The sequence below is a fragment of the Triturus cristatus genome, chromosome 10 (assembly GCF_964204655.1).
Source record: "Triturus cristatus chromosome 10, aTriCri1.1, whole genome shotgun sequence".
Classification (NCBI taxonomy): domain Eukaryota; kingdom Metazoa; phylum Chordata; class Amphibia; order Caudata; family Salamandridae; genus Triturus; species Triturus cristatus.
The window spans coordinates 1,155,530,196-1,155,554,594 of record NC_140593.1 but is presented as its reverse complement, the minus strand read 5'-3'; the positions used below and the strand labels follow the sequence as shown (position 1 = coordinate 1,155,554,594).

The 24,399-nt window shown below is 46.6% G+C and overlaps 1 protein-coding gene across 1 annotated transcript in view; it reads right to left on the bottom strand.

The window, feature by feature from the left end:
• The window catches only part of ELK1 (ETS transcription factor ELK1), a 156,907-nt gene that overhangs the window by 47,765 nt on the left and 84,743 nt on the right, over positions 1–24,399 (bottom strand). Inside the window, exon 4 of the mRNA XM_085629517.1 lies at positions 3,756–4,277. Coding sequence (XP_085485643.1) covers positions 3,756–4,277 — 522 coding nt within the window. The remainder of the gene's footprint in view (positions 1–3,755; positions 4,278–24,399) is intronic.

Genomic DNA, 24,399 nt, shown 5'->3' with positions numbered 1-24,399 from the left:
TGCGAAGGGTTCTAGCAAAAAATCTTCTTCTAGGGTGTCGGAGTGTAAGGGGACTCTGCGCGAACCCAGTGTTGTCATCTGGTGGTGACGGCTTAGATGGATAGAAATCTGGGTCATTATGTGGGTCGGGGTCTGTATTGTAGTCCTACCAAGGGTCTATGTTATGTGGGATGGTATGTGAATCATCATTATCAGCCAACTGTGGATCTGTATCCCCACCTACGTCATCATCAGTATTTGATGTGTGAGGTGAAACTATAGGTTGTGGGGAGTTTGGCGGAGAAATCAATAAGTGTGGATTAACTGGAGGAGAAGAAGGAGGTGCGGAAGAGTTAGTGCCTATCTCCTGTCTCTTGGGTGGTATTGAAGGGTCCTCTGTAGTGTCCACTTTCCTCTTTTTTGGAGGCTTGGCGACTAGTTTGCCCGTGTTTGGATCAATAAACACATTTTTGTGTTTTGGGTCCGAAAAATCAGGCTAAGTGGGCAAAATGTCTTTGTTCGGTGCCAAAGATTTCAAAACCGAGCCTTCCTTGGATGGAGTCTGTGAGTGTTTTTTCTGCTTCGAGGCTTTTTTGGGCTCTGACGACTTTTTGGAGTCCAAGGTCTTTTTCGGCAAGACGACTTTTTGGAGTCCGAAGCCTTTTTCGGCTCCGAAGATTTCTTCGGTTCCGAGTCTTTGTCTTTGGTATGCTTCGACGCCGAGAGCTTCGTAGCTTCGGTGCCGGGGAGGACTGCCCGGCGCCGGAATGGGGGTGACTCGAGCCCGAGTTGGAAGGCTTATGTTTCGGTTTCATAGCCGGGCCCAAGGGTGGGGCATCTGATGTATGTTGTCAGTGTCAACCCAAGCCAGAGGGCAAGGGTTTTACCGGGGCCTTCGGTTTGTTTTTGGGGAGAAGGGTTTCGGTACTCACGGACCCCTGAGCCGGGGTGAGTGTCTCCTCTTCAGCGTCGGAGTCATTAGCTTCGGGGATGTAGATGTCTTCTTCATCACCCGATTGTTCCGGCTGGATTTCGGGATCTGCTCCAAAGACGTCCGGAATCAAGCTGCTTCCGCAAAACATTTCGTGACGTCGAGCCCGACGATCACGGATGGTTTTCTTCGCCCAATGGCCCGCGTTGAAAATGGAGGTCGAGAAGTTTGTTTTGAAGATGCGCGTCGAAAAGGGAAACGAGACAATACCGTCGAGTGGAGAGAATTGCACGTCGAAGGGAGATTCGAAACCGTTATAGACCCAGAGCGCAGCAATGTACATCCAAACACGATGGCGGAAAAAAACAATCTAAGGATGCAGTCGATGCCCATGCGCACTATCGTTCTAGGGAGGAGTCACCTATCTCATGACTACAAAGACCTCTTCCAGGACAAAAACAAACTGAGCCCAGCACCAGATGGGGATCTATGCAAAAGTATACAATCTGCAGCTCATATGCCTCGAACAGTGTAATTCTATCAACTGCTTCTTCCCTGCAAAACACAGAAGATCCAACAGGACGTCGACAACACCAAGTGTGCTTCAATTCTTACAGCCACCCTTTCCCTTAAAATCCCGCAGTGTTCAGCCTTCAGAGCCCTGTCCCTCCCATATCGCACTGGAAAACTAAACTCCCTCAGAGCCACTTCATATATAAATGATGTCTTACCATCGCCCTCCATCCAAGCTGTTTCAGGAGATGCTCTTCTACCCCTACTTCCACGGTCTATGCTTCACTCACTCAAGGCATCATCACAGATACTTTCAAGACAGGCCACATCCTTCCACTCCTAAAGAAACCTACATTAGACGCGGATGACCTTGCCAACTACTGGCTCATCACTGACCTATCATTCATTCAGAAGATCACTGCAAGATCACATCAATGCTAACCATATCCTGCATGACTACCATTCTGGCTTCAGATCACGCTTAAACATGGAAACTTTGCCTTACACACATCATGGACGATGCCCTCTTGACCACACATGAAGATGACCGCGCCTTCTGATATTGTTGATCTCCCAGCTGCCTTTTTCACAGTCGACCATCCCACCCTCACATGCTCCCTAGAGTCTTGATTCGGATTCATCAGCAATGTCCTTCACTGGTTCTCATCCTACTTTTCTATTCAACACCAGTTTGTTCACATAGGCAAGTACAGATCTAGAAAGACCTCCTGTGCAGTCCTCTAGAGTTCGTTACTGTCAACCTATACATGAAGCCGCTTGGTGCTCGACTCACAGACAACAGCATCAAGATTAACCAATGTGCAGATAGTACACAACTCTACTTGGAAGTCTGCTCGGCTTCAGACTTTCAATGTCTCAAACACTGCTTACACATCATCCAGGCCTGGATGTCCAGCGCCTCGTTGAAGCTCAACCCAACCAAGACGGAATTGCTGTTATTTACCAAAAACAATAAAAAAAAGAACCAGCACAAACCTGCCTCAAAAGCATGACCCTTGACAGTTTTGAAATCCAAACTTTCACCGAATGCCAAGACACTTCAATTCACCCTGGACGCTGACTCCACTCACATAGAACACATTGCACACAAAAAAAAACAAAGATGGCCTTGTATCAGCTCTTTCTTCTTAATAAAAAGAAAAGTTAAAACATTTATTCCAGAAATTGACTTAACTGCTGCCCAAGCCCTGGTACGCTTGCATCTGTATGGTGGTAATGCCCTACTCAGTTCTCACACACTGCACATTGGCACCACTACGCAGCATGTCTTATTCTGGGACTGAAGAAATGCAACCCCCACCCTGAATGAATCTTATTGGCTTTGCTTGCCAGACGAACTATCTTCAAAACCAGCAGCATAATTTACAAAGCGATCACGACCAGCACCCACTCGTCTTGCAGGCAAGCTCACCATCTCAGGCGCATCTGGGCACAGCTGCAGCTAGGACCCCAGCAGACTACAGACTAAGTGTAAAAAAGAAATAACACGGCGGCAGGCCTTTTTCCTCTGTGCACCCAGGATTTGGAACAACATCTCCGTATCCATCAGGACCACCCCAACAATGCTCCAGTTTGAGACTCCCCTCTTTACAGAACACTACATGACAATGCATTAACCATCCGTAAATCAGCGTGCCTACCCATTGACTTTGTGTTGGTGTTTGACCCTATACAGCGCTCCACTGCCGTTTGGCTAGGTTCGCACAACTACATAATACACTACTTAGGGCTCCCCACATTAGACCACGAGTAAGGGTGAAAAGGGGAAGTGCGGCTTATTTTTATAGTGTAAAACTTGACATCAAGTGCTGTAGTAGATGGACTCCATGATTGTGGGATGACTTTTCCCTTAAGAAAACACGGCCCTGCCCAGGAAGCACTTATGCAAGAACAATGCTTTCTTTCTGGCCCTAAAAAATCCTCAGTCCACCCTCCTAAAGACCACTACTAGGTGAACAGTAAGAAGGGGCCAGTCCACTACTTACCGCGGAGAAGAAATGCCTCTGCAGACAGAAGTTAGGGATATGGTGACGTGACTCCTCGTCCATCTATGACCACAGACGTGAACCTAACCTAGTCCACATGTTATCACTAGGGAGCAGGGGAACAAGTTCTATAGGGTTAGTTGATCTGTTACCATACAATACCCCTCCTTGTGAAGCAGCAGATTCTTAGAAAGAATCATCATCAGTGAAGTCAGAAATCTACTGGAAATACTGAGCAAGCAAAGAACTTGCCTAGGGGACAGCCAGGATAGAAGATGAGAATCCTCTCCCTGGTTGAAGACCCAAAACTCACACCTGCTACTCACCAAAGCATGTGACGTGATTACTGTGGGAGTGAGGGAGTTGCTCCCACCACCCGCAGACAGCAGTGTGTTTACTGTGGCATTGATTCTGTCCTGGCATGTCCCGGAGGACAGCAGGCTTGGGCAGAATGGCAGCTCCAAGTCCCTGGGCTTCCGACCCTTCAGCGGCTGCCCTTCCGTTGGAGTCGAGGGCGTTGACGTTTCCTCTTTTACCTTCACCATTGTCTCGCCAGTGCTATCTCCGTGCAGAAGCGGATCTCCCTCTGTGCTTGCTGTGTCCATGCCAACTATCTCAAGCAGCTCCTTTTCAGGAGGCAGAGGTTCTTGTTCGGGTGGGTTGACCACCACCAAAATCTCTTGGTTCAATGTCGTCGGCTCGGACGCCGGTACCTTGGCCTCTTGTGCAGAAGTGATAAAAGTTTGTGGGCTAGTGGGATTCTCGTTGGTGGTGGTGCCGCCGTCAGCAATGCATACTTCATCTGGTGTTTCTACTTTGACATCCAGAGCAGGAGGAGCAACAACCACCTGTGGATTAAGAAAACAATGGAATCAGCAGGGCATTCTGGGAAGGATCATACCTCCAACACCATCTCAGATACGTAAAGCAGCACATACAGCAAAACATCTCCAAACAACAGCCATCACTCCCAGTAAGACACAAAGCAGAGAATGAGAATTCAGTCCCCACTGGTTCTTCCATCGGTCTCAGTCACATCAAGTAAAGCATCTTCCCAGAAGCACTGGGTATCAGAGCTAAATACATTAATTCTAGCAGTATTGGATAAGATGGCGTATTTTGGTAAAATTCCTGGCTTTATAGTTAATTGGAGCAATCATGACTATTTTAAAAAGTCGTAGAAGACTAGAGCAGATTAAATGGCCCAGTTGGGAGGAACTGAGTAGGATCACTTATCCTTGCACTGCTATAATGAAGAAAAGAGAATGGCTGGCGGAGGAGGAATAAAATCTTCTATTAATGATGCTAAAAAAGGAAACAGAAGTATGTGAGTCTTGAGTGCCACATCTCATAAGTGATACAAATGTACAAACCCTTGTGGAGATGTTTGCGGGTCAGTGGCTGGGAATTTACTAAAATCATACTGGATCTGCTGTTTGTTGGATAAAAAGCACTAATTTCTTCGACCCGCTTATACTAACACAGTTTGCTAAACGTGGATTTTGGTTACCACAAGTCAGAAAACATTGGCATGGTTTAATTTTGCAGCAAGCTTCCAAGAGACGTAGGGGTAGAGAAGTTATTACAGATACGTATTTAAGAGATGAGAAATATAAAGCAATACCTTCAGCATTAGCTACCCACGGCTGGACTGAAGCAAAACGACTGACCTCTAAGGTTGACCAGGGGATTGCCTCTTTCCCAGACTTCTTACCATGTCATGCTGCTCTACTGGACAGCAGGGAGGGGTGACTGAAAAAGCCTCCTATAGAGAAATACCAGTGACTTGTATCCGTCTGCTGAAAGAATAACCCACAGGGTAAATAAGGGCTTCGAGCAGTTGTGTTTTTTCCTTTTTTTGTTTTTTTAACTATGGGAAGACGGCTTACAACCTATTTGGCTACTGATCATTCATGAATCTGTAATAAAAGGGAAGGCTCCAGGACTCTAGGAAAGGGCAAATACAGCAGCGGTCCTGAAGAAACATAAATGAAAACCATTCTAAGCCTCACACAGGCCGAACCAGTAGTGCACTTTAATGGGAGAATATTTGCCAAATTACTCACCGACTGCAAAACACCATGAATGCCCAAGAACAACAGCGATACATTTGTCCCTAGCCTTAAAACAGGTCAGGCACATATTATGGAGACACCAGCAGTGAGGGCCATTGTGAATATGGAGATACCATGTGACCTAGTCAACTGGGGGTTTGTGTGGCCACAACTGGATAATTTTGGTTTGCTTGGGCGGTTCGTCTTGACAGTTGAGCTTCTGAATGAAGGTTTTATGGCAACATAAGTCTATGAATAGTTTCTAGGCCAGTATTTTTTTAATTCAGTGAGTGACTGGTCAGGGCTGTCTTCTTCCACCTAGGATCTTCGCACCATAAAAAGAGAACAGTCTTTGAGAGAATAAAGTGATAGGAATATATTTGTCCAGTCTGTGGGGACATAGTTATGTAAATTAGAGGAACATTTGCTTACGTGTGGATCAAACGTCCTGCTCACCCGCACGAGGAAAGGCAAAATCAGCATCACAACAAAAGCAGCTCCTACTCAAGGGTTTTTGCTCTACCCACCTCTTGGCATCTTCTACAGCCCGGCCTTCGCTCAGCACTGATGAACTGCAACAATACACCTAAGCAAATCTTGAGAAGTTATCAGAGGACCGGTGTGAGTCTAATCTGTGTTGAAAGCAGAGCTTGTCAGCTACTGTAGCACATTATATACGATCCTTTTTGAGGAGAGGGGCGAAGGACTTAAAATAAAGGTGAGGTAGTTGCTCATATACATAGGTTTTTACATATGTTTGTTGTGCATCTATTTGCCTACCTTGATGATTAGGTAATTGTAGCATCTACTCTACCCAAGGTGGGGGAAGATGTCTCATTGGTATGCAAGATTCTAATCTCTCTAGGATTTCTTCTCAACAAAGACAAATCGCAACTGACCCAAACATGTCACAGGAAAGTCATTAGCGCCCTCTATGAACGAGAGGGGCTTCAAGCTAGAAGAAAGGAGAGTGAGACATCAAGCTCACCTTGAAGACCACCTTGAAGCTCTTTCAGCTACTGCTCATCAGTGGTTAAGAGTTCAGGGTCTGATCGCCTGTACAGCTGTAGTTCCTTCGGCCAGACTTCATTTAAGAACATTGGTACAACATATGGTAGCAAACTGGTCCACAGCATCCCTGAGCTAAAATATTCAAATTGCGGTATTCTCAAAAAATAGCTCAGGACCTCCAATGGTGGCTTTGTCCCCTGAATCTTCAAAAGGGAGTTCAGATGTTGAAGACAGCTGCACGGGTCTTGACAACAGATGAAAGTTAGTGGGGTTGGGGGGGTCTTACTTGGGTGTACAGGAAACTCAGGGAAATTGGTCTCAGTAGAAATCCCTGAACTCTTCAAAATTGGGGGAGTTGACAGCAAACATGTGTTGGTGAAGACAATCAGGTTGTCAAATCGTATATAAACAGGATAAGGGGGAACAAAGTTGAATTCCCTGGCCAAATTAGCAGACAAAATTCTCTCTTGAGCAGAGTTCAACCTGTTGTCGATTCGAGTCATGTACATTCCGGGGTTTATTCAAACTCCAAGCAGACAGCCTCCATCGAAACATGCCATCTTCAATACATTTTCACCTGCGTGTCCAGGCAGTCAAAATACTTTGTGACCATTTGTGTAAGCCAACTCTCGATCTATTTTGCATCACCAATGAATGCCCTTCTTCCTTGTTTTTGTACCGAGACGGTATGTCGGGAAGTGTGTGGGGGCAGGTTTGGATGCATTAACAGCTCCATGGCCTTGGGAACTCATGCACACCTTCCCTCCAATTCAACTTTTCCCAAAGCTGCTTCAGAAGGTTCAGAGGGATGAAGTAACACTAATTCTCATTGCACCCTCCCCCCCCCCCCGCCAAGAGGTCCTAGTTTCTGTTGCTAACCCATCTTACAACAGACCTACTTCGAACTCGCCCATTCAGACCCAATTCTCTTCAGTTTCCATCTCTAACATCCACACCGATGGGTTGCAACAGTAGGGATGTACCAGAGCGATAGCTTACGACATTCAAGGGGTTAAGAAGACTCCACTCTTAAAACTTCTGTTCCCAGTGTTCAAGATTTGGACTGCGATCCAGTGCCTGGAGATCCCTCAAAGATTCAAGACTTTTTAAGCTGTTGATTCTCAAAACGTTTAGCTCCTTCAAAGAATTCCTCACATTGGGCAACTATCAGACCTTGTAGTGAATCCAGATGCGATTTAACCATAATTCTGTCTTTAGCAAAAAACTAATTTCATCGCCAATTCTTTCCTGGGATTTATCTTTTGTTTTGGAGGGCTTGCATGAAGCTCCGTATGAGCCTTTGGATAATGCTTATATTTCTTGGGTTTCATAACCACGGCAAGAAGAATAGGCGAGTTAACATCTTTATTAATTGCCTACCTGTACTTGAAGGTTTTTTCCCCCGACAAAGTGGTTATGAGGACAGATTCGAAATTCAAGCCTAAAGTACAGACTCAATTTCACAACTCTCAGGAGGTTGTTTTCCCGGTCTTTCGGGCCTCATATAATGTTCTATCAACCCCAAGAGTTCTTTAGATATATCTACAGAAAACAAAACCTTTTGTGATGTCTCATCTCCCATGGGACAGCATGCAGGGTAAAAAGCCTCCGCTACAACAATCAGTAGGTGTGTCAGACGAGCCATCTCCCAAGTTTACACCTCTCTAGGGAACTGGTAAATGCCAGGGAAGGTTACGGCAAGGTCTACTATAGCAGTAGAGGCTTCCTGGCTGAAGCGGGCGGTGCTTCACTCCAGGAAATGTGTAGGGCGTCCATATGAGCAAGTTTCAATACTATTCTTTACCGTTATAAATTAGATTCGTTTTTTAGGACAACGGGGCAATTTTAGTGTATCTGTAATAAAAAAAGAAATGAAATAATTGTGGTAAACATAGTCATGGTAAGCAGCATATAATTGTGTTGGTTTCATTCTTGTAGCTTGGGTACAGCCTCACAAGTTAGGACTAGGATGAGGAGGACAGACGTGGGGGTTATGAACAGATTAATTAGCGGTAATCTCCATTACCCATATGATAGTCCTGCTCGTCACAGAGAGACTCCACCCCCCCTCCCTTCCTGGAACACAATTCAAACCATATACTAAGAAAGTGATATAAGAACCACGACGCACGTCAAGACAATGTCCAGAGGACGTAGAAGTGCTGGGGACCCAAGGAACCACCCATGGTAAGTAGATAGGGACCCCACGGAGAGTGTGTGTAGTGTGAGAACGCGACGGTGTTCTCCATACAAATCAACGTGTAAGTCGCGGTTGCAATTTTAAAGACCCTTCCCGGTGGACCCTGAACAAACCCCGTGGAAGACAGAAGGTTGGAGAGCCGCCCCACCCGTGGATACCTGTTACAACGTGTAATCTTATTTATTGGTTTATTGGTGTTATTCCCTACTCCATCCTCACTATTTAATATTGGTACATTCATCCATTGTTCCCCCGCCCCCTCCGTTATCTCACTATGGTATCTTCTGCTGTTCTCTGGAGGCTACCTTAGAATGTTCAGGTAAGGCAGTTATTGTGCTGTTGGTGGAGAAAGGAGACCGGTAATAAAGAGTTTGACTTACCCACTTGAAGGTTTCATCATTTCATCAATACTCTAGGACCCATGTTACCTACACCAGGGAAGCCGGGTGCATAGGTGTGAAGTGGTGTCGGAAACCGCTGTCGAACCCAATGGAGGACTTCAGGAAAATGCCGCTGCTGGAGAAGGAGAAAGTGTCCGGTGGAATTCGAAGATGGATTCAAGTTGAAGAGTACCTGCAAGCAGAGGTGACAGAGTCTATGTCACTCAGAAGTGACTCAGAGACCTGGAAGATGAATGTCCACCAATGTTGGGTGTTGCAGGAGAGCTGACGGTGACCTTGACTCTGCAGCTATGAGGACCAGGCGATGCTAAGGAAGACCAGGAGCCGTGCACGAGCTGTCCTACGTCGCATGTCGAGAGTTGAGGGGTCAATGTCCATCGGGAGCACAAACAAACCTTGGCAACTGCAAACAACTTAGAACTCGAAGAAGGTGCAATGACAGGACCAGCAAGGTCCAGGGGCCTCACCACAAGCAGGGGAGTCAGGGCATGCCCCGAGCAATCAGCGGAGCCCAAAAGAAACAAAGGTGCCGAAGGCTCTGGAGTCGCAAGAGGACCTCAAGCAGCTCACCAAAAGATGCAGGCCACGGTGCAAACGAAGGGATGTGGACGAAGATTCTGGTCACTGGAGATGCTTGAGAAAGGCAACAAGCCTTTGCAACGGCAAGTCGATACGGTGCACAGGGGTTAGGCTCCTGTGGCCCTCACGAGGGATACTGGCCTCAAACTTGTCGAGAGGGCTGGGTAGGCCTCCAGAGCTGTGGAGAACCAAAACCTGTGTTGTTGAACCTTTTGGAGTCCGTAGGAGCTCAGGATCAGCAGACCGGTCGACCTAGTTGCGGTGCCTGAAGATGCAGGGAAGTGACTCCTTCACTTCAAGGGAGATTCCTTTAGGTTTCTTGGATGCCCACAGGCCTTGGAAGGTTCCTGTATGGTGCAAAGGCACAGACGATGGAGCAGACTGAAAGGAAAACAAAGGCGAGCCCAAAAGAAGTCCAGCAAAGTCCAGAGTGCCCAGATGATAGAAGTTGAAGTGGTGTTTGAATTGAATCGTGTCCCACGAAGATTCTAGGGAGCTACAGCCAGGTAAGCCCTTAAGAACTCTAAAGAAAGGGTTGGGACGATTCAGGGGACACTCCCAGGGGAGGGTTTGAACAAGGGGAAGGTTACTCCCATGTCCTTTGTCCAGTTTCGTACCAGAGCGGGAGCCAACGGCTCCCAGAGATAGTCTGAAATGGACTATGCAAGGAGGCACCAAGTGTGCCCCTCATGCAGACAGAGTGCCCCTGGCAAGCGCACCCACCCGGCCCCAATACACTAAACCCTGTCTGGGAGGTGGTCACACCTTCCTGTGACAGGGTGCCTATTGTTCTGCCTTCCCCTGCTCGAGCTTGGCTCAGCAGCAGGAGGGGAGAATCACGTCTCTGGTCGGTGGCGGCCATGTTGTGCTCTCCAGGTCTAGAAGACTGGTACCGGGAGCACTGAGAGCTTAACGGAGGGCTCTGTCAGTGCTTGGAATCCTACCTCACACACCGTTTACGGTGTGGGAATATGATTCCAACATGTTTGATACCAAACACTATAGGATTCGTTGCAGCCAATTTCAAGATGGTCATCACTTAATTACGCGGTGCCCCTCTATATGGTACATGGCTGCTTCTCTTACAACCCGGGAGAATGGACTCTGAAGGCTGCAGGTGTGTCCTGCTCATGCAGGGGCACCCACACTTAGAACCAAGCATCCTGCCTTCAGGATTGATAAAGCCGGCTATAGGGGTCACAGTGCAGAGACCCTAGATATAGGAAAGCAATATCTTTTGTAAGTGGTGCTAGCACCAGCTAACACAAGGTGTAAAGGCAGGCCTGACGTTAAATTTTGAACGGTCTCCCATGGGTAGCATTATGCATACTTCAGCCGATGGGGGGCCTCTGGTGTGCCTGCCCTGGGTAGGTTTGTACCATATACTAGGGACTGATAAGGAAACCCCAGTAGCCAATCTGGGGTGTACCTAAGTACTGAACATAACAATTTAAGGGAGAAAGCAGAGAGACTGGGCTCCTGATTAGCAGGATCCCAGTCAGACTAGTCAAAAACAGCTTAGCACCAGGCAAAATATGAGGGGTAACCATGCAGATGGATCCTAACTTCCTACAATTCTTTTTTTTCATTTTGCAGGTTTTTTTATAGCGCAAACTTTATTGCGATAGTCCTTTATACCAGCACCAGATGGAATATGGCACAAGGTCAGATTCATTTTTTTAGGGCATGGGGGATTTGCCCACAATCACAGAATGGAGAGTTGACCCAGGACTCGAACCTGATTCCCAATTCCAAGGTCAGCAAATCTGGCCATTAGGTCACATCTTTCAAGGGCTCGCTTAAGGTCTCCTAGTGGACAGGAGATGAGAATCAGGCAGGCAGCCAGGGTACAGTTCTATGGAATGCACCCATGCATGAGAAAAGTGAGTGTGTAAAATACTTTGGCTGTGTATCTGTAGATACCGAACTGTACTCGTGTCGAGTAAGTTAGAACGTCACATCTAACCAATGACCACACAGTAAATAAAGTGGAAAGTCTACGTCGAAGAAACCTGCGTGAAGACTTGACGTCATGCGTTAAAAAAAGTGACGTAAAAGCAAAGTTTCCAAACTGTGAATACTTTTGTTTAACCTGCCTCTAACTGGCTCCACAAATTAAGTATATAGTTTCAAAACAGCTACAAAATACCACCAGCTAACGGGGGATGAAGGTCAAATAAAATAGTACGTCAAATACATTTTAGTGACGCATTTCCTTCCTCCCATCCCGCAGAAACTTTGAAAAACATATTTTACTAGAACAGAAAGTGCACAGTCAAAGAGCAAAATTAAGATCCGACTTCGGCTTCAAAAGAAAGATTTAACGCCGCATTCCTCGCATTGTAATCTCCAAGAGGCCGTCGGGGGCTCGCTGCAGACGCTCAGGGTCAGACATGCGTGGACAAGGAGTGCCGGGACTCAAGTCTCAGAGGAGGGCGGATTTTCATTCTTTCTCGCCGCGGCTTGAGATGCCAGGCCCGGCGAGGCGCCCGAGGGACTCTGCGCTCCATACCCCAGGACGGGCCCTGGCATGCGAGGCCTCTGTTGGCCCAGAGTGGAGTTGTTGGGGCACCACTGCGGTCGGGGCGAACTTAAAAGCAGCGGCCTCCGGTCCTGTGACCTTCTGTGTACATGACGCAGATATTCAATATTTTGATAGTCAGGAGTAAAGGCAGCGTTGATAAACTCTTGTGGTACGTCCCTTGCAGCCACTTTGATAAGTTACGCGTATTCACGTTTTGTGTTGAGGTACGTTAAGACTAGGCCTGGGCGAAGCACTACGCTACGCTCGCGTAGTTTGCGAAGTTCGCGCTACTTCGCGCTACGCGAACTGCACGTAGCACAGTGCGAACACGCGTAGCGTAGTGTTGCGTAGTGCTGCGGTCATTTTTTGCTTGCTCGCGGTCCTCAACGTCAAGTTGGCGACCGCGAGCAAGCAAAATGACATCCTGGCGAGACTTTTTCCTTGTTCGCGATCGCGAGCATGGAAAATAAACCTCCCGGCGAGATTCCCAACGCGAGAAGGTCAGGTTTCTCATTGTGAGGGGTCGCGTATGCTCGCGACCGCTCGCGATGAGAAACTACCAGTTCGCGTTGAGAAAGCTGCAGCTCGAGTAAAAATCTACTCGAGCAGCAGAAAACTACAGCTCGCACTGTGCAAGATGCCATTTTCAATGATTGCACAGTGCCGGTTGCTTGTCCGCACTGTGCAATCATTGAAAACAACATCTTGCACAGTGCGAACATGTTACTTCGCAGTTCGCGAAGTGCTACGCGTAGCTCGCGTAGTGCGAACTTCACTTTGCGTAGCTTCGCGAAGTGCTACTTCGCGAACTACGCCCACCCTTAGTTAAGACACGATTACGCCTGGGCTTTAAATGGGCAGGTGCTGTCAGGTACGGAGTACCCGCACTTTTTTTAATTGCTTGAACATTTCTCAGCTGGGACGCAGTACCTCTTCTTAATTGCGAGGGTACAGGCACCTTTGCATTTAGAGTTGAATCACCGAATTATGCTAACCGTGCCAAGTTCACCCTGTCACACTGAAAGCAAAACTTGACATTTTATATAGCGCTTTATATCACACTTCTGCACTTTCTAAGAGCTGTACAAAAACAGGCATTGCTATTTGGCAATTCAATGTGACAGCGCCTGTTCTGTCCCTAAAAAGGCCTGCTGGTGCCCCAAACATACAAATCATAAGTCATGTTTGACGAGGATGCGCGCTGCGCTCATCACGTGGTCAAAGACAAGAAGCATGGACTCTGTCCCCTGCACATGTTAGAATGTGTTCCCTCAACCTCCTGTCCCCCAAAACCTGCCTCGATGCCTTCTGCTGTGGGAGACCACCTGGATGACTGCGGTAGTCAGTGCTTGGCCCACAAGAGTCAGGACCCGCTGCGCATGGTCCAGCAACGCACAGCTCAGGTCACATCAAGCCAGACCTTAAGGCACTATCTGGCCGCCCGCAAACAAGATGCCACAATTCAAGGTCACCCGTGCTATCAGACATCCTTCCATGGCCAAGCCACAGGCTCCTTTGCCCCCGGCACTATGGATTAGCCACCCGGGCCCTACAAGCCTCCAGTTGCCCCTACTCAAGAGGACCTCTTCATGTACAAGGATGTAGGCTCTGGAAGGCCCCGCGTCTTCCCTCAAGACCTGAAGAGAACTTCCTAAAGTTCACAAAACTTTGAGAGCTCACCTCTTCTTCTCAGCCTATGGTCCAGGCTGAACTTCCCAAGGATGAGGAAATGGATAAAGGGACGCGCTGTGCGTGGACCACTCCTGAATTAAACCCAAAAGATCCAGTATGAAGAACACGTTCACTACCAGCTCTTCGCCACCAGAAGCTTAGATGGTTACACCACCTTCAGTCCCCAGGTCATCAACTCATCGGCTCCTCCATCCGTCCTCCACCTGCCAGGGTGCACTGTGTGGGGCAGGTTTGGTAAACCAACATGGGCGTGCACCAACATGGCGCTGCAGCAGACCCATGGACCACGGTTCCTGCTCTGCTTCTGCGTGGGGCTCGCATTGCTTCTGCTCTGCAAGTGTGTGGATCATGTCCCACCTGCTCTTTGTGGCAGCGGCACTTTCACTGTAGAGGTCTGTGCCACGACAGTTCTCTGCGAGACTTTTGTGCACCGGCGTCACTTGTTCAGGAGTATAAAGGGGATACCCGCGTCTACACTCACCGAACCATTCATCCCTCTGCTGAGATCTGAAAGTGCCTTCTGTGTACCATAGCATTGTCCATCACACCTGCTCAGGAGTTTAAAAGGATAAAAAACACTCCATGACCATTCGATCAGTGGCCTTCTTGCTGATGCTTAAATGGCTATCAGTACGGTATACTAAAGTAGTATTCAATACCTACTCATGGAGCTGCCCCATCAAAGAGACCATTTCTAGATTGCTAGCACTTTCTAAAGAGAGCATTTCTAGATTGCTAGCACTTTCTAAAGAGAGCATTTCTAGATTGCTAGCACTTTCTAAAGAGAGCATTTCTAGATTGCTAGCGCTTTCTAAAGAGAGCATTTCTAGATTGCTAGCGCTTTCTAAAGAGAGCATTTCTAGATTGCTAGCGCTTTCTAAAGAGAGCATTTCTAGATTGCTAGCGCTTTCTAAAGAGAGCATTTCTAGATTGCTAGCACTGTCTAAAGAGAGCATTTCTAGATTGCTAGCACTTTCTAAAGAGAGCATTTCTAGATTGCTAGCACTTTCTAAAGAGAGCATTTCTAGATTGCTAGCACTTTCTAAAGAGAGCATTTCTAGATTGCTAGCACTTTCTAAAGAGAGCATTTCTAGATTGCTAGCACTTTCTAAAGAGAGCATTTCTAGATTGCTAGCACTTTCGGTTTACACAAACACACAAATGTTGATGGGAGGATGCTTTCGATAAGTCTCGCAACTGGCATTCACTCAGGGTAGCACGCCAACCTTTTGTTCTTTTGCCCACTGTATCACCTTAGTTTGGACACAGCCTTGTGCAAATCAGTCTTGACCCTGCTCCAGCAGGAAAAGTCCAGCCCGAACTGCGAGGCCAGGCCCTCCCTGAACCAGAACACAAGCAATTCAAGATCAGGTTTGCCCTGATCGGGGTTCTTCAATCGGGTGTAGCTTGGCTCCAACCGCACAGTAAGCAAGGGACCCACATATTGGCTTCCCCTTGGCAGCAGAAGGCGTCACATCAAACACCCAAAAGGTGATTTGCATATAGCTGGGTCCAAATTAACTTGGCATGGCGTGCAAAATAACGATGGACCGGGATGCGACCACAGTAATTGCCAGTGACTGGGATTAATTCAAGCATTCCATCCATCACCTTTTTGTGTATGTCAGTGTGACACTCCAAGTTGGACGGGTATGCCCAAAGTGGGTCCTATGCACACTGTGCCAATGGATCCAAGCTATACCAGACTGATGAGACCTAATGAGGGTGAAGCCAGACTTGGGGTGGTTTCTGCTCTGGAAATCATAAAATGGACTTGAGTGTCCGGCGTGAGGAGAAGAGTTCGCGTATCGGCGGCTCGTTTTTTACACTCTCCAGAATTGGAAATGAAGATTGCAAAGTAACGTATTATTTTCTGAAAACCGGCCCAGCAGTCCTTATCAGGATCTCCCCTCACGCCACAGGAGTAGTGTGGCTTGGAATTATTGCCTCACTTTAAACCTCAATACAGTGAATCTGTTCAGCTGTGAACAAGTCGCATGTACAACTATACTGAGGCGACGAAACACGTGTTGGCTTGGGAACTGCTTACTAACTGAAAACTTGAAGACCAATTAAAAAGAAAGAAAGAAAAAAGGAGAAAGAAACGGATCGATTTATTATGTTTTATGCGTGATTAACATCTGAAACTATCAGTTGAATTTTACGTGTGCTTGGGTATACATTTTATGATTTCTTGTTGCTTTTGCCACAGATCCTAGGAGGCAGGTGGTTCTCTCTAACCCTTGAGCACCGTCACTAATTAGGTCCTTTTCAGAATACCTGATGTAATTACCTATAGGCGCCTAAATCCTATTACTCATACCACCGTATCTAGTGAAATTATGGTTTCTGCTCTGGTGCAGAGAGGACCTCGTCTGGCAGATCAGGCTAGACTGTTCTCGCTCGATCAAGGACAAGGCTGATTTGGGCATGGCAGGATCCAAACTAAGATGGCATGGTGGGCAAAATAAAGATGGGCTGGGATTCGGGACTGAGTACATAGCAGTGGCTGAGATTAATTCAAGCTTTTCATCCATCACTTTTTTTATCCTGTCTGTTTAACAGTAGATCAGCCATGCGGGGAGGTCTGGTTCCTGCCTCGTTAAATGTGTTAAAAACAGAATCCCCTTTGTGACGCGTGCTGGGAGTGTCGCATTAAAAGTAGAGCATCGCTGCCTAGTTCTTGACCGGCCTTTGAGAATCCTGCCAGGAAGCACTCTTACGTTTTCATGTGCTGCGGTTGTTCTCTTGAGCCTGCTGTGCTGGTGGTCACTGCCAAATAGTGGAGGTGTCTCTGGCTCGTTCTAGTGTTAGGTGAGAAAAGAGATGAAGAGGATCATTCAATCAATCAGTCAGTAGATTTGTAGAGCGCTTCTTGTCACCCGTGAGGGTATCTAGGAGCTGTCCTCATTAGGATCACAGGACTCCTGCATTGCTTGGCAGATGGTGCACTGGAGTTACCCAGGTTTAGGGACCTGGGAGCCTCTGTAAGGTTCCAGGGACCCGAAGCCTGGCTGCTGCTTGTCAAGGGTAGAGATCCCAGGGTGCGCGTGCACACTGCGCCAAGCATTGGTGGGAAGAGACGGTGGGATTGGCGGCTTTATTCTGATCCTGCGGAGCCGATGCATGGTCTACTTGCAGGAGATACTGGATGCAGCATCTTAAGGTACCCGGCTTCAGAGACTAGGTGTTTGGATGCTGGTCAAGTGTGGCAGAGGGTAGGGGTGCTCTTGGGGTGCAGGAGCTCAGGATACCGGAGGTGCACCAGTGCTTTCAGCTGCAAGCGCTCAGTAAAGTCGGTTTGCTTCTTCCTGCCTACGTCATTGGCTCAGCAATTGCAGACAGTCTTGCCGGCGTCCAGCTCCATGACATGTATGCAAACATCAAACCCAGGAGGAGAGAATACCCTCAACAGGCTGGCAAGCTTGTCCACAAATTGTGCATTTTCTACCTAAAAATGCACAATTTCCCAGTAGTTATTTTAAAGAAAGGTTTCTTGAGCAAGACTTCTGTACTCCACCTCGAGTGGTCTTTGAAACCTATCTACGTTTGACCACTAGGGTTTAGAACGTCTACTTTAAAATCCACAGTTTCAGTAATCTTTTGACATGTTTCGCGGAGTAGATCATCAAAACTCCCTTTGAAGTTGCCTATGAAGCTCACGTGCTCTGGATCAATGCAGTGAACGAGATCCACTTGTAAATCTGCCATTTCCTGATCTTAAAAGATTCTAGAGGAAAGACACCCCAACCCTGTTATGCAGTTGGCATTCAAGGCAATTCTCTTTCTGCGTGCGGCACTAATGCGGCTCTTGGTGGAACCGCAGACCAACATATTTGCTCCCTGAAGAAATATTTGGTTGTGCTCATGGGTAAGAGGGTAATGGTAACTAGTCAGCATTCACCATTGGATCCCAGGCAGACTCACTTTGCCTACGCAATCCACATAGACATCGCTTTCCATAGCCTATAGTCCTGCAACAGTAGCGTCAAGCACACTCTCCGCAGAGGACCGACCATCTGAACAAATAAGAGATGATACAATTCTAGCTCCATCTTCTCCTACTATTGTTAGATGCTACATCTGGTTTACAGGGCAGGTTGCTTTGCTTCAAGAAAGCGTGGGCAGAAGATGCTGTTTACTGTCGAGGGCACAGACACATCTCAGGCCCAACAACACATCTGTTTCTGCGCAGACCACTTTATGTCAATGAGGATTACAGGAACGGAAGACCAGCAGACGATGAAATCCATTTACGTCAATTTGGTGTGGCCTGAACTACTACTACTTCCTTCTTGGTAAAACAAATGACCTGCAATGGATCAGAATGTTCCCAAGGAGAGAGTCTGCTAGAGAGAGGGGTGTCTTGGGATCCAGACACGGTGCACCAAGGAACAGTAATCTTAAACCCAGGATGTCTGCCATTGGAAGGCATGCATCAATAGAGGATGACATTATTGCAGCAGAGTGATTAAATTATGCATTAAGAAAAGGAAATTATGCGGCACCGCGCAGCATTCTGTGGCAGTAATATTTCGCTGAGCTAAAGTCAAAATCAGGGCTGTAAAAACTGCTACCCGAGAAACACACATTGCCAGTGGTCCTGGATAGAAGTAGCTCAACCAGAAAATGGTGGAGAGTAGTGTACCTGGTCTGCAATAAAATAGGAAAACAGATCAGGTCAAAATCAAAGAAGCTGAAAGCACAATGATTTGGGGCCATGCAAGAAACTCATGGAAAATGATGTTTTTTCAATGAGTGAGTGGCTCGGTGGTACTGCCTTGTTAGAACATTTTGCACCATTAATAGTGTGTTTGGGGCGTAGAGTGAAGCCAGAACATGAAAGATAGCAGGGAGAATGCTCACTCATAAATGTGATTTTTTTCCATCCTGAAAACGCACTTGCCGCATTCTTTACAGCACTTTATTAACTTTGGGAGTGCGCACTATAGAGGCTTCGAAGGGGGAGACCAAGTGCGGCATTATGGAGATCAGTCGAAGACACAGGGCACTAATGTTAAAAAGGTATACACAACCGGTTATAAACATGGTCACAGCAAGATAAGGAAACTGAATGTTAATTTCAGAGCAAGAGAATATCATCTATTCCGGCCTAACAGCCATCTTAAAATGGGTTAAACCAGGTGCCTTTGGCGACTAAAGCAAAAACCAAAGGAAATGATGGACGGAGTGTTGAACATTGCAAGCACTCACCCCCAGTCAACTGATCTGGGTTTAATCCATCACCGTTCTTTAGCCCACTCTGCCACCCCAGTTCAGACATGGCGACTCTCACAAAGAACGGAGTCTTGGGGATTTAGGAAAGATTACATTGGCAAATTGTAGGAAAACTTCTAAATACTACAGAAGACATTCACAAAATATGTGGCGGCCAACATGCTGTAAGGGTTTCATTAAGAACCCTCTGACTAAAGAGGATTAGTATTCCTTCCCAGGGACATAGGTTCGGGGGGGGGGGTCTTTGGGGTGTGACACCCACTCAAATAAAGACATTATTGGCTTGATAGTTGGGTCTGGGGCCCCAAGTCGGGTCTTCTATGCCTTTTTTGTTTTTTCTCGTTTGACTAAAATGTTTCATCGGGTTCTTTCTCTTAAAAAAAAAAGAACTTAGACAGAGGTCCACTTAATGCAAATAAGTATTGAACCTGTTCCTCATGGGAACAGCGAATCCCAAATCTTGGTCATCCTCCACGCTTCGGCATACTGTTTTTTAGATTTGCAGTTTGCGATACAGACACCCCCCCCCCCTCCCCTGAATTTCTCTGAATAAGCTACACCCCAGTTCCTTCCTAGAACTTTGTGGAGTAGGCGTCAAAACAAGAGAAGGATGAATTTGAATAAGTTACGCACTGGTTACCACAGTTCTCCAGCCTTGATATCTTGTATAGATTCACATGCTTGGATCATTTCTAGTCCTCGAAATGGGAGTGCATAGAACTTCACAGCAGCACCAAATGATATCAACATGCCTGAAAGGCCACAAAATAGAGTTTTAACAGCATATGCATCTCCTTAAAAAGCAGCCAAACATCATCTATTGCATTTAAAGTGCTCTCAACATTTCTTACAAACCCACCACAGTTTAGATTTCGACGAGAAAGTGTAAAGGAAAATAAAAGGGAGCCCCTGATGATGGGCGGGGGCGGGCTGCATACGAATCTATGAAATATCCCACACTGAAGAAGTGGAGATATAGTTTCTTCTCCACCATTGGTTCATTCACAGATTCACATGCTTCAATCAGAATAGCCAGCAGAAGAAAAAATCCATATCCCATTGCATACAGCGGTAGGTGGGAAAGCAGGCTCACCTCATTCGATTAGATAGCGGAGGACCACCTGCCCAGTGCTGGCTACCAAGCAACTTCTGTTTTAACACAGTAGTCTTGCACGAACGTAGGTTGGCTTTTCTATATGCTCTCTCCGCCAATCTCAACAAGCATTGGCATAGCCAATAGGTCTCGCCTTTGGGACCTTATAAGTGTTTAGCCATGCAACAGTTGCATAACTAAATACTTATAAGGTCCCAAAAGCTAGACCTATTGGCAATGCAAAGCGGCCGCAAAAGTGAAAGTGATCGCGATTGCAATCAAACATCAAAGCGGCCGCGAAAGTGAAAGTAATCGCGGTAAGGCGCGACATGAACTGTAGCTCTAGGCTGGCCTGGTAGCACTTTTGGGAGCCCTCTCAATAAGTCTTGCCAGACCAGCGCATGCGCTGGGTCAGGCGAAACCTAAAAACAGGTACCCCTGCGTTAAAGACAACCATTACTGCTAGGCCCCCAATCGAAAGAGTAGTTATTCTTGCCTGCAGAGGGCGATAGGCTTTGGTGTGACAGAAGGTGATCTCTTCTTTGCAATCTCCTACTTCTAAAGAATGTCAACTGGGTAAGGGCTGCCCCAAGCTACAAACTGTTGATGCACAAGAATGAGGCATTTTGGTCTTGCCACATATAGCTTCCGACGTTGGTAAATATTCAGTGATGCAGAGACCTCTCTGCTGCAGAGGTAGGAGTCGACGAAAAAGACCTACAGACGTTTTATGAACTTAGGAAAAATACTACTGAACCTTCCCGATTAACCTGGGAATCGTGACCAGAATGCCTCCGTCTTTATGAGATCTAAGAGCTCTCTTGTGGGGACTGCCTCAATTTCACGTGTTCTCCTGGCGGATGTGAACATAAGCATTAATGTTACCTTCCAGGATACGTTTGAGCTCCTCCCAGCGGATTGGTCCGAACTGACTTTTCATTAGTTGAGGCAGAACTGTATTAAGACCCCACTTGAAAAGAGACAGAGTTGGGGAGAAGTTTTGGACAGCACACTAAAATCTGACAATCCTGTCTTCAAACGCGGACTAAATCGGGAGATCGCTGAAAGATGGCCCTTCATCGAACTGTATTTTAGGCCAGGCTATGAAAGAGGTGTCAGATAAGGTCGCATCGTATGTGGCTGCGAGGATATCGGATGTAGCCAATGCTACAGACACCTTTCCACTTTGCCTGGTATGTCTTCATGGTAGAAGATTGCCCAGCATGTCGCCTGATCGGCTGACACTCAGCTGGGAATATAGATCGATAACCCTGATGGGATCAGGAGGAAGGCCGTTAAACTCAGAGGTTACAGGTGTGTAAGGATTGGACACTCACAATTGGGAGAAGTTATTGGTGAGCTCCGAGGATCATACAACTGATGTTGAAGGACAGTGAGACAAATACTTCTTGCCAGCTTACCAAAAAGACATTCCATCTCAGTTGAATCACAGCCCAGTACAACGTTTGTATTGAATTACAGGAGTACACAATGGAGGTAAGAGAAGGGTGGTAGAGAAAAGACTTTAGAAAGTCATGAATGGTCAAGAAAGAATTTGCTGTGCTTGAAAGTGCTAGGATAGATGCAGAAAAAAGTGAGAAAAATATAATAGACTTTGAAAGTATAACAAAATTGTTAGTTGGTGAGCTAAGAGGTTGAAGCATCTACGTCTCTAAGAATTCATAGGGTGCTACTCGACAAAAAAGCTTCAATACCTCATCTGCAAAACCATCCCTCTTCTATCCCTCAACTGTCCTTTATTAACCCAAAAAACAAACTTACATGCCCACCTCTCAAATTACTTTCATATTTTTCCATACTAATTCACCACAAGTTGTTGGGGGGGTTCTGGAGTTCTGTGCTACTCGCCAAAAAGCGCTTTGATGCCTCGCAAGGGATACTAAGCGCTATATAAATGCAATTACAATTACAAGGCATCTTTCTCCTTTATGAAGTTATAGGGTGATCTGGACTAACCTTTACTTACATTGACGTGTGGACTAATGAAACAGGACTCTCCAGTACTCAAATACTCTACACGTGCAGCTACAGATGTGCAGGAGAAGCGTAATCATCTGTTTAAGTACCATCAAGATCTAGGTGTGAACCGATGCCCTCACTCAGCCCATTGAAAACTCAGATGTTGATTGCTCATGGGTTGGTCCCAACCTCCTCCCTCTCCCATGGTTAGCCTTCAAGAAAAAAAGAAAAATTCCAAGGAGAATCTGAACTGCGTGCTCGTCTTATCTTTGGCCAGGAGCACTCCGACCACCTCTGAGGTCTTGAAACGTATGTTCTGGCTCCGGGTTGAAAAGAATGCAGATTTCAGGGCTCTGCCTCTCTCATAAGGCCATACTCGGCCATGCTCCCAACTACCCTATGAAAGAATTCGGTCTTCACTAACCAAGCATCAATGCCCGGACTACCTGGAGCTACTGCCCCTTTACAAGTCTGGATGGGAGAACCCTGGAATCACAATGCTCATGGCTCTGGAAATCCCCACACACTGCATGTCTGCTCCAGATGGACTCCACGAGGACCAGCAAGCTCAAGTTAGCGCACTAGTACTAAACCAGACTGACTTCCCTTTGTCCAGTGGTCCCCAGCTCCTGAATTCATTTGGTAATGGCCACTCAGTGGCACTTCAAGCTCTAGAAACAAACTAACTTAACAAAAATAAACAAAAGACCTGGTGCTAGAATTTGTCTGCACATCAGAGTTGACACCATTAACTCCCTACATGTGCATCTCACCCACTTCCCCCACAAAAAATGAAAGCTAATCTGCATATTCTCTTAACTGCTTTTACCAGATGTGAAGTTGTGGCCACTTCCATCCAGTGAAGATGTGATCTACAGGATAGGGTCTCATGTACAAGATGGAGGCTATCTTGTGAGCTTTCAAGAGAACTGCAAACGAAGTGCCCATCACAAAAGATTCTGATCAACACTAGAGAGAAATCTACGCTCAGCAGGGCCTGCTGGATGGTGGCGGTTGAGCGATATCAATTTCCAAAGCATGTGCTACGCCCTCCCTCTAGATTAGGTCGTGTGTTCTGAAAATTTCTTCACCAAGGAGCAAACACAAACACGACTTCAGCAACATCACAGAATCCAGGCTAAGGGAGCCTCCGGGGTGTCTTTGGAAAGACATCCTCTGGTCCATTAATCTGCAGTTGCCTCCACAGTCTAGACCCAGAGGAAGAGTTACAGCGCATCGAGGCCTTCGTGTAGCGTCTCAGGAGCCACACATGAATACAAAGTTAATACTAGAGGTGGGCGAGCCGCTGAAGCTGGAGCCAGGCTCAGCTCGAGCTCCTGTGGGAACCTGAGCCCATACCAAGCTGAGCCCTCATGCGGCTTCTGCCTGCCGCCCTCTACTCAGGATGTAGAATAACAGCCAGAGCTGCAGACTGTGGAACTGGGGAACCAGCTTCGAGTCTCAGCATCGGCTCAACATCCTATGATTCTGGGCAAATCACTTAAATCTCTTCATACCTATATACAATGAATGTGACCTTGAGTAATGTAACTAGTGCTCATGTAAAGTGCTCCAAAACTTTCGGGTTAAGTTCGTCTTTGTAAAAACTGCTCACAAATTGACAAAGAGGTTAAAACAAAACCTTGGCATAACTACAGACACATAGGTTCCATTTAATGGCTTTTTTGTACAAAGTTAAAGCGGAATACCCGGATAAACCGCGACACCGCCGCTTAAATTGTGTGATTTTAGGCATATATTTTATTTCATCAAAACTCCTTTTTTACATGATCGCGTATGACAGGGCGTTCAAACATGTGAGATAAGAATTCCAGTTGTAGAAAAACCTATTGTGTTTGATTTATATAATGTTGCTGTATAATAATCTGGGCCAAGTACAGGTTTTACATGACAACTGTCTTGCCTCTCAGCTCACAAATGGTTCAGGTTTAAATACTGGCTAAATAAGTACTTCTCAGTTCAATGCTGTAATGAGCGAATTAATGTCAAAGGTTCCACACGTTAAAGAAATACACTTTTTTGAATTCTGAAGAAACGTTATAATATTATAATTGATATTTGATGTACAAATTACAAAGCAATAATTCTGAGGGCTCGGCTCATGCACTGGCTCTAAGATCCGAGCCAGACCCTTAGCTCAGCTCTTAATCTGCTGGCTCGCCCACCTCTAGTGAATA